Consider the following 14,319-nt stretch of genomic DNA (forward strand, 5'->3'; position numbering starts at 1 on the left):
TCCTCCCCAGGGTGTTCTGGTAGTTTAAATGTTTAGTAATATCCCAATACCTGTGTATAGTACCCTTTTGGAACTTGCACACGTCACTTTTGTTTTGTAACACACTGTTTGCTACCTCGCACATTTTGTTTGTTTTAGATACTTGCACAAGTTCCACCATTGCCTACGTAACGTTTGTTATTGTGCTGGAGTGTCTGCCTTCTATTGCAGTACTATACCTCTACTTGTATTTTGTACGTTTTTGTAACCTGCACCCTTATCACTTTTTTCTCCTATAATGCACCGATTGCTACCTCATGTATTTTGGTTGCTCACTAGTGTCACTTTTGATCCATGTAACTTATTGTTTGCTTTTGTATTTTGTTCCTGTATATCATTATTGGTCCTTCTGTGAACGCTCTGACACCTTCGGGTAAAGTCCGCGCTATATAAAATTGCATAAATAAATAAATATATGCCAACATCTTGGAACAGGAACGTGAGTCATTTCGGTGATAAAAACGGTGGGATGTGTTCTTCCCGTTCATTTTTATATAAGCAGAGGCATTTTTACGTGGGAGACACCTAAAATAAGGTCATTCTTGCTATAAAAATGGGAATCTCCCGCCTGAATCTGGTCTATTGACAAGTATACTTAACCGAACCATGGCCTCGCTGCCCTCTCATTCCCCGGCACACTGGGCAGCGAATAACCATGTTTGGGGGTGATTGTACCAAGAAGGCAGGTCACTGGGGGTGGGGTCGAAGAAGGGGCTCTGCGTCATGGCTCGACGTAGCCATGACGTGCTCTCCATTTACGTTATGTTGCGCAGCTCTGATGCGCAAGCGTGGGAAGCGATGTACTGCGCATGTCTGCCTGTACGGGGCAAAGGATTGCGCGTGCGCGGCTTGTTTTGTTGCTGTGCGTGTGTATGTTCTTTCTGCTGTAGGCGTCAGCCTGGGGTGGCGCCGAGGGCTGCTGCACGACGCATGTGACTTCTCGCCATGGCCGAGTCCACTAGCAGCGCCGCTGCCTCCAGTACCGTCACTGAGACCACCTGCAGCAGCAGCGAACCGGTGAGTCGGCATGGATGGAATGAGGGTTGGAGAATGGCTGTCTTTCTGCGTCTACATTGGCCGTATGTGTTGCTGTGGGGCCAGGTAGCGCCCACTGGTGCCTGCCACATGCCCGGCATTGATGCCATCCCCGTGTATTGTCTGACGCCCCAATGACTGTGCAGCTCTGGTCAGGCGCAAGACGTATCCGTTCTTGGCTGATACTGAAGGTTACCAGGTGACATGTCAGCAGGGGCGACACTGTTCAGTCCTGGGCCGCCTGAAAATCAATGTTTAGTCTAGTAGGAGCCGCTCAACCGAACCCAAGCTTAGGTGTAAAACCCAGGAGTAGAAAATAGTGTCCCTGAGGACATGTTTACTTTACTGGGACCGCACCTTAGATACGACGGTTGCTTTATGTTCGACCCCGCAGGAGAGCTGGAAATAGCTCCTCTGATGCGACTCCCAGGTAAGACTTTCAGTCCAGTTTTTTCCGAATCATGGTAGTCCGGGCAGTGGTTCTTGAAGTCTTTCATTGACCCACCGTGGTTGTGGGTTCCCAGACTCACCACGCAACCACTCTCCCCACGCAACCACTCTCCCCTTTCTGTACGTCTGATTGTGTGAATACCCTTCTACAAAGGGTCCCGTCTCTGTGTAACCCGTTAGAAGGCAATTCATGTTACGTCCTTTCTAACTGTTAGATTGAGAGATTTCATGCGTGCATGGCACTTATAAAAATGAGCATGGGAAACATGAGAAGTCATAACCTCCTGCGGCTTTAAAATACCAACTTCTTTCCATAGGTTTCAGCTCTAAATTGATCCTGCCATAGTTGAAACCTTCCAATATAGGCAAACGGACTGGAGCCCACCTGAAATCACTGTTACAAAGCCACGCCCAGCCTGATCAGATATCTTTATACCTAAGAACTATACTTGTTTCTCCTGTGCACCATGTCAAATGATTCTGATTGGCACGCGAATCCTTCCTTACACAGTAGGTAGTCATTAGGAGACCGACCTGATCTATGTTGCCATGCTACCATAAGTCCTAATCTGCATTACAAACCACCTGATCTGTTCATAATACCACGTATTGAAAACGCAAATACGAGGTCCCTTTTCTTTTGCATTCTTATTCCACGACCATCCTTCTGTGGTAGGGGAACGTATCGATGTTTCTTTTAATTTGTTTATGTAGCTACCCAACCATGTCCTGCCATTTTGATTTGTATTGGCGTTTTCTCGGTATTGGGTAGTGTGTTGACGCGAAGGTTCTCATTCTCTAAAACACTTTTGGTTGTCTGAAAGGGAGTAGATTTATCCCTCCAAGGGACCATCTCGTGTCGTTATTTCGAGGCAAATGAATGTGGAGAATGCTGTTTTTGCTGTGGGTGGGTTGCCTGTTTTGGATTGACTCTTGAAAGTTCGTAGATGGAATCTGTGGTTGGTGGCAGAGCTTTCGCCCATTGCTGACACTAATAGCACCAGGCAATACCGAGCATTAGAAATACAATAGGTCTCGCTTTTTTTTTAGTTAGAGCTATTGGCGTAAATGGCAATGTCTTTTATCCTTGTGTGATCACTCCACTGCACACAAAAACACATAAGTAAACAAGCACTAGCCACCAATGTCCACTGAAACAAGAATGGGAACTGTGCTGACAGAAAAGCAAATGCTGGTGTCCTTTTACGCCGGCTGTTTTTTAACTGAGCACATTTATACTGAAATGGATGCCTGCTTGTGCCCCATGTGCAGTAGGGAGTGCACGCTTCGAAATCGGGTCGGTGTGAGGCAGACAAATCGCTCACCTCGCGCTACCTTCAGATTTCTCCTTCTTGAAGAGGGCGGAGAGGTTTTCCATATGGTGCATGCATCTGTCAAAGTGGGGAAGCACTCCACATGTTTGTGCCACAAGTGAAGCACCCAAAACACGCTGAACATGAAGGGACCCCAAGCGCAGGTCACGTGCTAGTTTCTTGCAAAATGTGGTGCAACCTGGAGATCTGCTGACAAATATAAATAAGCAATAACATAGGAAAGGGCACAATTAAACAAGTAATGTATTTCAGACTCCAAAACACTGTTACTCTAGCCTCGATGCTAATTTTCTTGTAAACGGATGCCAAATGAAAGTTTGCAGCCACCAATGTCGAAATAAAATTTAAAAAACACAAATGGAGGCAAAACTCTTCAGAGCCCTCAATGGGAGAACGAAAGGTGATAGGGAAGGTGCTTGTACCTTTGACAATGGTCTTAACCATAGTAGGATAGACTATGTCATTTGCAGCCTTAGTCTATGGCAGTGGGTATGGGATATGAAAGTTGAGGGCAGATTGGAAAGTGATCATAATCCCCTCTGTGTGACTCACAATTGGTGGTCAATCATGCCTGGTAGCCAGCAACTGAATGATGATCTAATGCCCATAATGACTAATGATATGTGTAGACTTAATTGGCCAAGTGTCTTGGCGAACGCGGATTCAATGGACTTTACAAGTTCCGAGTTGGATGCTGCAATCGCTGCAATGGAATCTGAAAATTCCGTTAACCCAGGGTCTAGGGAAATCACGGATATACACAACAAGCTCTTTACCCTCATAAGACCACACTTTATGAGAGCATGCAAGACTAACAGGAAATAACCACCTAAACCAGCTAGGTGGTTTAATCATCAGTGCAGGGAAGCCAGGTTAGCTTTGGGTAGCGCTATTAGGAAGAGGGATAGGGAAGCCATTAGCAAGGCTAGGAAGCATTACAAGGCTAGTTTACTACTAGCGAAAAAAACATGGGATGTAGAGTATTGGGCTGAGTTGAAGGAAGCGTCAGGGGTCAAGGACTCCAGGTTATTTTGGAAATTATTGAAGTGGGGTAGAGGTGGCAATCCTAATAAACCCGATAACAATGTTGCCGAGGGTGCCTGGGTGGAATACTTCAAACCCCAATATGAGGAATCTAAGGAGGTTGGGATTGTGAAAACTATGCCAATGGTATTTGCAACTGGGAATTTGTTCTCTTCTAAAGAATCAGAAGCTGCAATATGTGCTGCCCAAGGGGGAAGGGCCCCGGGTCTTGACGGGATACCCTCTGACGTCTTCAAAAATGACATGGGTCGGTGGGTTAGGTATGTTTCCCTCCTGGGAAATTCTATTGCCAAAGGAGCTGAAGTCCCAGAAGTATGGAAGGGGGTGATCATCATACCCATCTATAAAAACGGGGACGGGTCCCTCCCGGCTAACTATAGGCCGATAAGCTTGATTGCCACTATTCAAAAAGTGGTGGGGAGAATGGTGGTAAACAAGCTAATGGATTGGGTTGAAGAGAATAGCGCATTGTCCCCCTACCAGGCTGGTTTTAGGCGGGCACAAGTACGGTTGACCAGGTGTTTCGGTTTGCCTTACTTCAATGGGGCGGTGGTGCTTGGCGAGGGCAGCCTGTATGTCGCTTTTGTCGACTTGCGGGCTGCCTTCGACCTGGTCCCTAGGAGAAAGCTTTGGGCAGTCCTGAGTGAAATTGGCCTCCCAGCCGAGTTACTTACCCTAATTATGAGGCTGCACGAGGCTAATTTTGCCAGGGTCCAATGGGGCACGAATGGTGAATCTTCCGCCGACTTCCCCGTCGAACGTGGTGTTCGCCAGGGATGTGCAATGGCACCCTTGCTCTTCTCCTTATTTATTAACAGAATCGTGGCGCGGATGTTGGATGTCTGTGTCGATGCACCTTCGTTGGCGGGCATCAGGGTTCCTATCCTGATGTTCGCCGACGACACATTAATTCTGTCCAAAACACCGGGTGGCCTGCAGCGCGCCCTACATATCTTTGACCACTTTTGAGGGAACACGGCTTGGAAGTGAATGTGGGCAAGACCAAGCTGATGACTTTCTCGCCTAAGCGTAGAGCCCCCCCCAAAAGTATTTTTGAATAATAGCGAGTTAGAGGTGGTCAGTGTATTTACCTACCTCGGGGTCCAGATCACCATCAACTTAAAGTTGTCCTACCATATAGAAAAGGCGGTCCTGAAACACCAACAGATCGCGGGAGCACCAAGGGGTGAACACAAAAAATCAAAATCTAAACCTATCAAAGCAGCCCTGGCAGTTTATGATGCAAAGGCCCAACCGGACTCCCCCAGAGTACCCCATTAATCCCGCTTGGTCTCGATCTTGGGAGAAGATCAGTCAGCGACCGAGTAAGACTGCGCCCAATTCTTTATTGGCGATGCCTTTGGACTACTCCAGAGATTCGGCATTACGTCGATGGATTCCTTGCAATAATTAAAGCAGATGTTTTCCACAAAATAATATGGCTTAAACACCTCAGGGCTGCTCTAGGAGAACTCTGCCTCTCCAATCTCTGGAACAATCCATCTGGGGAAGTTTTTCCTAGTAAAAGCACCATCAAAAGTTTATATTGGGATAGGATTGATGGCAGATTATGGAGTGGAACGAGATCTGATTCAATGGGAGGGCGCTTTTTGGAAATAAAACAGTGTCCACTGTTAGAACCATACTGGGACAGTATTACTGTCCCAGGCGACAGGAAGCTAATGTTCCAGTTAAGATCTGGTTCTCTCCCCCTGAGATCTCTGACGGGCAGGTGGAGGAATACGACCAACTCGTGCTGCCCGGTGTGTGGTGTAACCAATGAAAGTATAGGCCACTTTTTATTTATTTGCAAGGCATACGCAACCCCTCGAAGAGTATGGCTAGTTCCCGTCTGTAAGAACCTAAGGATATCTAGTGGTGTTAAGGCACTAAGAATTATTTGTACCTCCACTGATTTGTCAATTGTTTTGGGAACAGCGAAATACCTGGGGTGGGCATGGTCCTTCAGACGGAGGGCTATCTCTTTTTAATGTATATGGACTCTTGAGTAAAATGTGTATTTAACTGTTTTTACCCCTTTCCTGTTAAAGCTTGCACAACAGTTTTTATTACTGAATGTATAAGAAGGTCAATTTTATGTCTTGTATTTATTTTTAAATGTATGTTGTGCTTTTATGAGTACATTGCTCGAATAAAGCTTTGAAAACCGAAACCGAAAAGAAGATGATCTTGACAGCCCTTAAGAGACCTCTACATGCCTTTCCTGGGGTCTCTTCCGAGTTTGAACAAAAACTTAATCCAGTCTGGGTCAAGGTTGGGATTTTGACAGACCTTATCTTGAATTGCAGGTCTAGAACACTCTGCCCTCAGGATACTACGAGTATCTCTCTCCAGAGCGTTTGTGACCCATCCTCTAATACATGGTACAGAGCACTGGCACTGCAAATATGTTCTTGCTAGTCCGGGAAGCAGTACTCTGATGGGCATCTGGCTCCTCTAAATAAAACAGAATAAATATGCAATATAAATATGAATGTTAAATGACTATTTGCAAAAGGAAGCACAGTGCAGACAAATTACGTATAATGCAGATAGACGAGTCATGTCTTCCTTCTCCTACATGCAGTGCTTTAAATGGGCCGGTACTGAGCACCGGCACTTCCTATTTTTACCAAGCAGAGTACCGGCACTTCTCCACTGCCAAGGAGAGTACCAGTACTCTGGGTCGAATTGACAATGTTGGCACTGGGCCGGTGCCCATGGCCAGCTGTGTTCCTGTTTTTTTAGCAGCATGTTTGCCGTTTTGCCGTTTGTCTGTGTCCTTCAGCTGGGGCATGAACGGCGGCCTGCTGCTGCGTCAAGTGGGCCTCTGCTCCCTTCCTCCCCACCCAGATAAAAGCTTCCATTGTCCTCAACAGCCCCCTGCCGAGCCTCCATGCTGGGACGTCTTGTAAGATAGTGTATGGGACATTTTCTACCTGGGGCACACTGATGTTTGCAGACTGAATGAGTTGGGGGCGGATGGGGGGAGCCTGCTCAGCAGTGGTCTCTTAAGAACACAGGTAATAAGAGTCATTTTCACCCCTTGGCCTCTCACTGGGGTCTGACTGTCTTTCCCCTGCCTCACTTGCCCCCTGCAAATCAACCCCAAACGACTGCCTGCTGTGACATTGAGTCTCCCTGATGGGCAGGGATGAGGTGGTGGGGGACTCCCTCGTGCCCAGGTGAGATGAGAGGCAGAATACTGACCTTCCCATCAGAGGCCAGTATTTTTCTCCTCTGACCTCTTCCCTGCTGGACATTGCACGTGTTCACGAGCCAGCAGTGCTCACTATCTGCCACTGAAAGCTTTCCGTCCGAGGGGCCTTCTGCAGAGGGGAGTGGACGGATAATGGGGGGGGGGGGGCGCTAAGGGACAGAGTTAGACGAAGCAGAGAAGAGTTTAAAGGGGGAAAAAATAGACAGAAGGGTAAGCGCAGATAGAGATGGGGAAGCGATTGAGACCGCTATGGGAAGAGTAAGAGAGGCACAGAGAAATAGAGGGAATGATGCTAGAGAATGATAGGATACAAATGGAGTAAAGAGAGTGGGACGGAGTTAGATATAAATAGGAGAGAAGTGAGGGGAGGGATCGAGAGGTTTGAGATGTGAAGATTGATAGAGAGTGTTTGTCTGCTTGTTTGTGTGAGAGAAATGAAATCAGAGCGGAAGAGAATCGGGAGACACAGAAGGTATTTTAAAAGAAATAAGTGGAATACTTGTTTTGTGTGTATGTGTGTGCACTCTTGAATATAAAAGGATTGCGCCAAATGCAAGTAAGTAGGAACAGTATGACAATAAGAAGCTGCAAATATTGTGAAACAAGGAAATATCAACATGTGGTGTGTCATTCATTTGTGTAACGAATTAGCCCATTTTGTTTATTTTCATACATTTGTTACATGCTTTGGTGTAAATGCCCTTCTCTGCACATATGAAAAGTTTGTGACAACTATCAAGTCCAAAATTAATACTGAACAAAACACTTTAGTATCATCATGCCTCACCCCGCCCACTGCCACTTATTTTTTTCCATTTAAAGCACTGCCTACATGTCATATGGTCCTCAAGAGCAGGTCGTGGTTGGAATTAGCAATTATTTATCGGGCAGGATTTGTTGCAAGCTGATCTTCAAATGTGAAAGCAGTTTGAGAAAACATGTGCTCTTAAAGGCAGCAGAAAAAACTACAGCACCTCAAAAATTCCAGTTTGTGGTAATGTGCTTCTGTTTGTTAATTCTGCCCTAGAGACAGCGGCTTTGTTTTGACATGGAAGAGTCTAGCAGTAGGGGTGGAGGACACGTAAAGCTCTGAAGCGAGAGGAGTTTGGGGGATGGACCAGGCGCCGCCCACATACGTGGAAAACATCTGGGGCTCGTGTGGAGTACAAGACCCTCCCGTCTTACTCCCTCCCATGTCCCAATCGCTACAAAATCCTACGACCTCTTGAATGCAGGGACATCACAAAGGAACACAGCAACAAATCAAATATAAACAATGCAATGCAACTCATGCATGCTCTGATGGAATTAACATGCTTTTAGGGAAATATCACAGGTTTCACTGCCAAAGCGAAACAAGGCCAATTCCCCCCCCCCCCCCCTTCCAAAAACAAACCACTATCCTACCCCTAAAAAACAAAACTGATGGCTGACCAAAAAAAACAAGCATTTACAATGCAATAGTTTCGCCTTTTGAAAAGTTTGAGCTATTGGCATTGTAAATGACAAAATTTGTATTTGTGTGTTGGTTTTGAAAACAAATAAATAAATGGCATTGTCATTTACAATGCTAATAGTTTAATCTCTGGCAAATGCCACACAGACCCACACACACACAGACCCACACACACACACAGACCCACACATACCAACAGAGCCTACACACACACACACACACACACACAGAGCCACACACACAGAGCCACACACACACAGAGCCACACACACACAGAGCCATACACACAGAGCCATACACACAGAGCCATACACACAGAGCCATACACACAGAGCCATACACACAGGCCCACACACACACAGGCCCACACACACACAGGCCCACACACACACAGGCCCACACACACACAGAACCACACCCACCCAGAGCCACACCCACCCAGAGCCACACCCACCCACCCAAAGCCACACACATCCACCCAAAGCCACACACATCCACCCAAAGCCACACACACACACTCAGGAGAGCAAGCACAGCGAGGGGGCAGGGAAGCAAGCACCGCGAGAAACGCCTCACGCTGCAGTCTCGTGGAAGGTACAGTAGCGGACCTAGCAGCTCACAAGTAATGGACCAAACCAAAGCATCCTTTCTTCAGGCCTCTTCCTAACGCCCCCCTGTCCACCCCCACACATTCTAGTTTCAGAAGCCCCGCTCGCTGTGCCTGAGGCTAAAGTGATCAGCAGCCGCAGCTCAGACAAGGTATTTTTGTTACCTTATATGGCCATCCTGTGAATGAAAGTGCATAAGCTCTAGTTAGCACAGACTAGAAACGTGGCGTGGTGAGACTGTGAAAGCACTATAAGGAGTCTCTTTGAAGTTACCTCAAAAGCAGTGAAGGGTCACACTGCTGCAGAGGTGAGATCTTTTTTTTCATCCAGATGACAAAAATGGAGAGACCAATAGAGTCCTGGTTCGGCACCTGCTTTATAGTACTGTCGGTGCTGAGCACCGGAAGGACCTGGCCCACTTAAAGCCCTGCCTAAAACATTGACAAAGCCAAAAGCTCTCGTCAGCGAGAAATAATGGCTTGCAATGCTTGTTCCTTAAAAGGCAATGGGGCTGTGTGTATGTGGTTACCTCCAGCCAGTTTGCCATTATATTGTGTGTTTTGCTCTGCAGCTGTTTAGCTTCTGACAGTGTGTGCCTGCCTGTTTCACTGTGCAGCAGACGAGTCTTCGCACTGTCCCTGGGTCCCTCCATAGTATCCCGCCCCACTGTGCCCTTGTATGTTTCCAGCCTGTGAGCTCTGCATAGAATGTGGCTTATGTCCCTTTAGTTGAAGAGGGCCTCCCTCTGCCTCCCTGAGGCTGCTGTTAAGGGCATGGAGAGGGCATCCGGACAGCTGTGGACAGATGCTGGCCCGGGTTCCTCTTCCGGGGTACTGGGAACACTAGGGGCGGGGAAAAACTAGCCCATGAAAATGTGGGACCATGGAAGTTCACTAAGAAATGACAAGTTACTGGGGTAATTGCAGGTCTGTGTATCCCAGTTATTCCTCATTTGTGACTCACACTGGAACTTTAGCCTGCATTTAGTAGCTGCAAACTCAGCATGAATGTTAAAATCTCACTACTCCGATGGGGTCGGAAACTACTGGCATCATCAGGATTAAGTGGCTACCAGGGCTTTAGAACAGACATTGTACGACTCTATTATGAAAGAAAGGGGGAGGATGTTAGACTGTCAAACAGTGAAAACAGGTTCTATTGAGCATGAAAACATAAAAATGGCTGGTATTTCGGCAGATTTGGAATATAGAACATGTGAGCATAGCTAAAGACTTAATATCAGGAATGGCAGCTCTGTAGAAATCCTATGTGAAGCATCGAAGGACGGGGACGGGCTCACGGACAGAGGGAGGGGGGACGGGCTCACGAGAACGTAATGTAGGGATGCTTTAGGCGGCAGACATAAGATAGGATTATAACGGACAGCGGGATGGGGCGGGCAGGCACACGGACAGCGGGAGGGGGCGGGCAGGCACACGGACAGCGGGAGGGGGGCGGGCAGGCACACGGACAGCGGGAGGGGGGAGGAAACGGCAAGAAAGGCGCTCACCTGGACTTGCGGCGGTCGGCCGCGGAATGACCAAATTAAACCTCGATAAGCGAAAAAATAAACCCCGCCCACCGCCGCACTGACGTAGGCAAAAGGGAAAAATTCTGCGGACCGCCCACGAGTCGCCTCGAAGAATGACGGACGCCTCTCTCTTCCAATGGCTAGCCTCCATTTATGGAGATAGCCAATGGAAGACAGAGGCGGGACTAAGCCAACATACTCTAAACAAAAGATTTCGCCTGCGCTGAAAAGCTGTGCGGCAGCTTTTGACGCGGCGAAACCTGAAGAGTAATGGATAGAGCGGCTGACTTTGAAGCTAGGAAACCACGTTTCAGCCTGCACAGCAATAGCAAACTCGCAAATGGAAGGGACAAATGCTGCATTAATATGCAAGCACAGGCACAAAGTAACAGCAGGAAACCAAGAAAAAAGATTGCCCTCCAAAGAGCAGGTCAACAACCACAGTGCAATGATACCGTAATTAGTCCATGCTGCCTCTGAAGTCTGGAAAAGAAAAAGGGACAAAAAGGCTGGACTGACCACCATCAAGCAAGGATTTTTAAAGGAGACTGAAACAAGAAAAATCAAAAGCAGGGAGTTGCTTTAAGCCCACGAGAAGTTACAACCGGTCTCGAATGCTTGACCTAAAAAACATGGTCAGTCCCTTGTATGCCACAGTCTTAACCTCGCATGGCTTTCAAGCTGCAACATAGGACATCGGCAAGGCGAGCAGATTATTTCCGTTAATGATGCCCATGTTATTAGCCCTGCTTTCTTTTGTGCATTACAGTTGTAGCGTTGTTTATTATGATCATAGCAGAGTCTTTTTTATTTTTCTTCAAGTCAAATTTACTTTATTCAGTATCCAACAACACCATAAAAGTACAAGATAGATATTTAAAACACAGGGAATAATGCATTCTACAAGTTACTTAAATAGTTGATCAGAGTATCTAACATATATGAATAGAAAACATCATTAAAATACTAGTAGAATGATCTGACAATTGTGGTAAGTAGTGCACCGTGGCGCTTTAAAAATCATGAGGGTAAGCTTCAAGAACAGGGGGGCTGTAGTGCCAACATAGCAAAGGGGATTTACCCCCAATCAAAACAGGAAAAATTACTCTAGTTTAAAAAGTCAGAATAAAACATCATGCAAGACGGCCCAGGGGGCGGGAGATAGATTTCATGACCTTAGTCAACATCTGGAGTCTATAGTTTTTCTTATTCTTGCGGCCATCCTTAAAATAGCAGAGTCAATGAGGCACAAAAGCTTTAAAAAATGCAGTTTTAGATCCCAGTATTTGGCTCCTGCAGTAGTGTGTACTCAGTTGCTGCAAGTATGTTTGCTGCAGCATGAGTTTCACTAGTACTTCAATTTGTTCCATCTGCAGTACAACATGGCAACACTCTAGTTCTTTATTGGAACTTCTTCTGTGTTTCCTTGTGGAGCTTTTATTTTCTTCTCTATAGGGATCAGACTGACATCACACAATTAAACATTCTGGTGGCAGAAAAAGCTACAGTGCTAAGAACTGATTTGTTTTAAATAAAGCCAACTGCCTTCATCATTTGAGTGTTTTAAATGGCCTCAGGGATCAGTATGTCTGAAAAGATACAGGTACTTGTAGATACTGCATGAAATGGAACCTGTACAAGTGGCTGTATTTTTTTTGCCCTTATGACATAAGGTATGATTAAGATAGATAGCAAACAGATAATATTTTGTACTGCTACTTTTTTGTAGACCGGGTTGAGAAGGTGCCTGCAATTTTAAGGGTTTCTGCATAGGCTACTTTGGCACCATGTTATGAGGGCTACATACCCATATAGACGTCGTGACAATGTATGAATGATGTGAAGAGAAAATACCCCCTCTGTTATGGATGGTATGCTGTTGAGCTAGAGCTGCAGTTGCAGGCAACGAGGGACACAGATGCTGTTAGTGGGAACTAGCCCAGCTAAAATAATGTTTGGCAATGGTAAATGGGGTATTTACATCCTTTTGTCCCTTCTCATGCACCAGCAAGTCCAACACCTGGTCAGAAGTAGGGGCGCATCGTAGGGATTGGCCACCCTTCCTCTGCTGCCTCATTACAGGAGCTGTCTTCTGAGAACTATGCTAGCAAAAAGAAGTAAAGTACTGGGAAGCATTATCCTGTATCCCGTGAAGAAGTCCCTTTTACTCCCAAACCCGTTCATGTTCAACATGGTGTGGCTTACATCGTATTGAGCTTGGCATTTCGTTTCCACTAAAATTGCTTTGCATGGTTGTGCCTGTATTCCGTGAGGCTTTGGGATACCACATTTAGGAGTGTTCAGCTCCTTCCCACATTTCCAACCTACAGAGATCTGCCTGCTTAACACCATTTGCGAGGGAACCCTGTATGAACTGTCTTGCGTAAATCCTTGGATCATGCATTCTTCATCGCACAGTAATCTCTGCCTGTGCTGTGAAATACATCTCTCCTCTCCCTCAAGGTCACTCACTGGGACCATCACTCACCATTTACCTGGTGCAGCCATCGCCTAGTTCCTGTTTCCTAAACGCCTACAAAGATTACCTAAAGCAGGTTAGTTGAAGCACCTCAGTTGCCATGCACGACAATGTGATCTCATTGATTATATTGGGCATCATTTCAACAGTAATCGGAGTTAAAGAACTAGTTCAAATAATTCCTAAGTATGTTAATATTAAATAACTGAATTAGTTCTGCAACAATGAATGTAAATAAGTATGAACAAGCAGCGTAATCCCTCTACTTTTCACAAAATGCATTGATCAAAGAATCTATATACGTATAAGGTGCTCAGTGCTTGTGGTAATGGTGCAAAAAACTGTAAAAAAAAAAAAGCAAATAATTAAGAGCTCAACATAGGCAATAAGAAATAATCAATTTGTTTTCCCTTATCTGTTTGCATCTAACAATTGATGCTCTAATTTCTCCAAAAGCATCCACTCATTGGGACTCTTATATTGAGACTTGTTAAGATTGTCGTATAGATCCGGACGGATGTTTAATTTCTTGTCTTCAATATACTTTATTTTCTTTACCGTATGTACGTATTGTTTTATATGTAACAATCCATGTTTGACTGCGGCATCTTTGTAATACGGTTGTAATTCTACTGATGCCTTCTTGCTGTTATCATTTTGTTATTGCTTAATAAAAATGATTTGAACTTAAAAAAAAAGATTGTCGTAAGCAACAGAAAGCTCAAGAAAAGTTAATGCAACTTCCAGGTGGAAGGTAGTTCCAAGTTCTTTAAGGGCTTTCTGAAAACCATTGAGATGTGATCTGTGTGCCTGTGTCAGAGGTATTTTACAACATTGCTGAGAAAATGACAAATGCACAAACCCCAAAGCTCCAGTGAATAATTTTGCCTATTGAGAAATGCAATTCCTATAGAAAGTTCTGCAGGAAGAACAAGCATGGTGGCCATGTTAGAATAGGAGTTCATTCTTTTGAATGAGCTCTACATTGGAAAAACTTTCAGGGGTGCATGCAAACCTATAAATTTTTGTAGATGTGGACTGCCACTGCTTTGACTAACTCCCCCCCCCCCCCCCCCCCCCCCCAACACAATATTTGCTGTACTAGAAGATGGCCATCCATAAA

At 45.7% G+C, this 14,319-nt stretch overlaps 1 protein-coding gene across 1 annotated transcript in view; it reads left to right on the plus strand.

Annotated features, from left to right (window-relative positions):
* Positions 1-819: 819 nt before the first annotated feature.
* Positions 820-14,319, plus strand: part of PPP1R11 (protein phosphatase 1 regulatory inhibitor subunit 11) — an 83,408-nt gene continuing 69,908 nt past the window's right edge. The window contains exon 1 of the mRNA XM_086924461.1: positions 820-1,056. Coding sequence (XP_086780587.1) covers positions 985-1,056 — 72 coding nt within the window. The 5' untranslated portion in view covers positions 820-984. The remainder of the gene's footprint in view (positions 1,057-14,319) is intronic.

This window comes from Lissotriton vulgaris, chromosome 5 (genome assembly GCF_964263255.1).
Source record: "Lissotriton vulgaris chromosome 5, aLisVul1.2, whole genome shotgun sequence".
NCBI lineage: Eukaryota > Metazoa > Chordata > Amphibia > Caudata > Salamandridae > Lissotriton > Lissotriton vulgaris.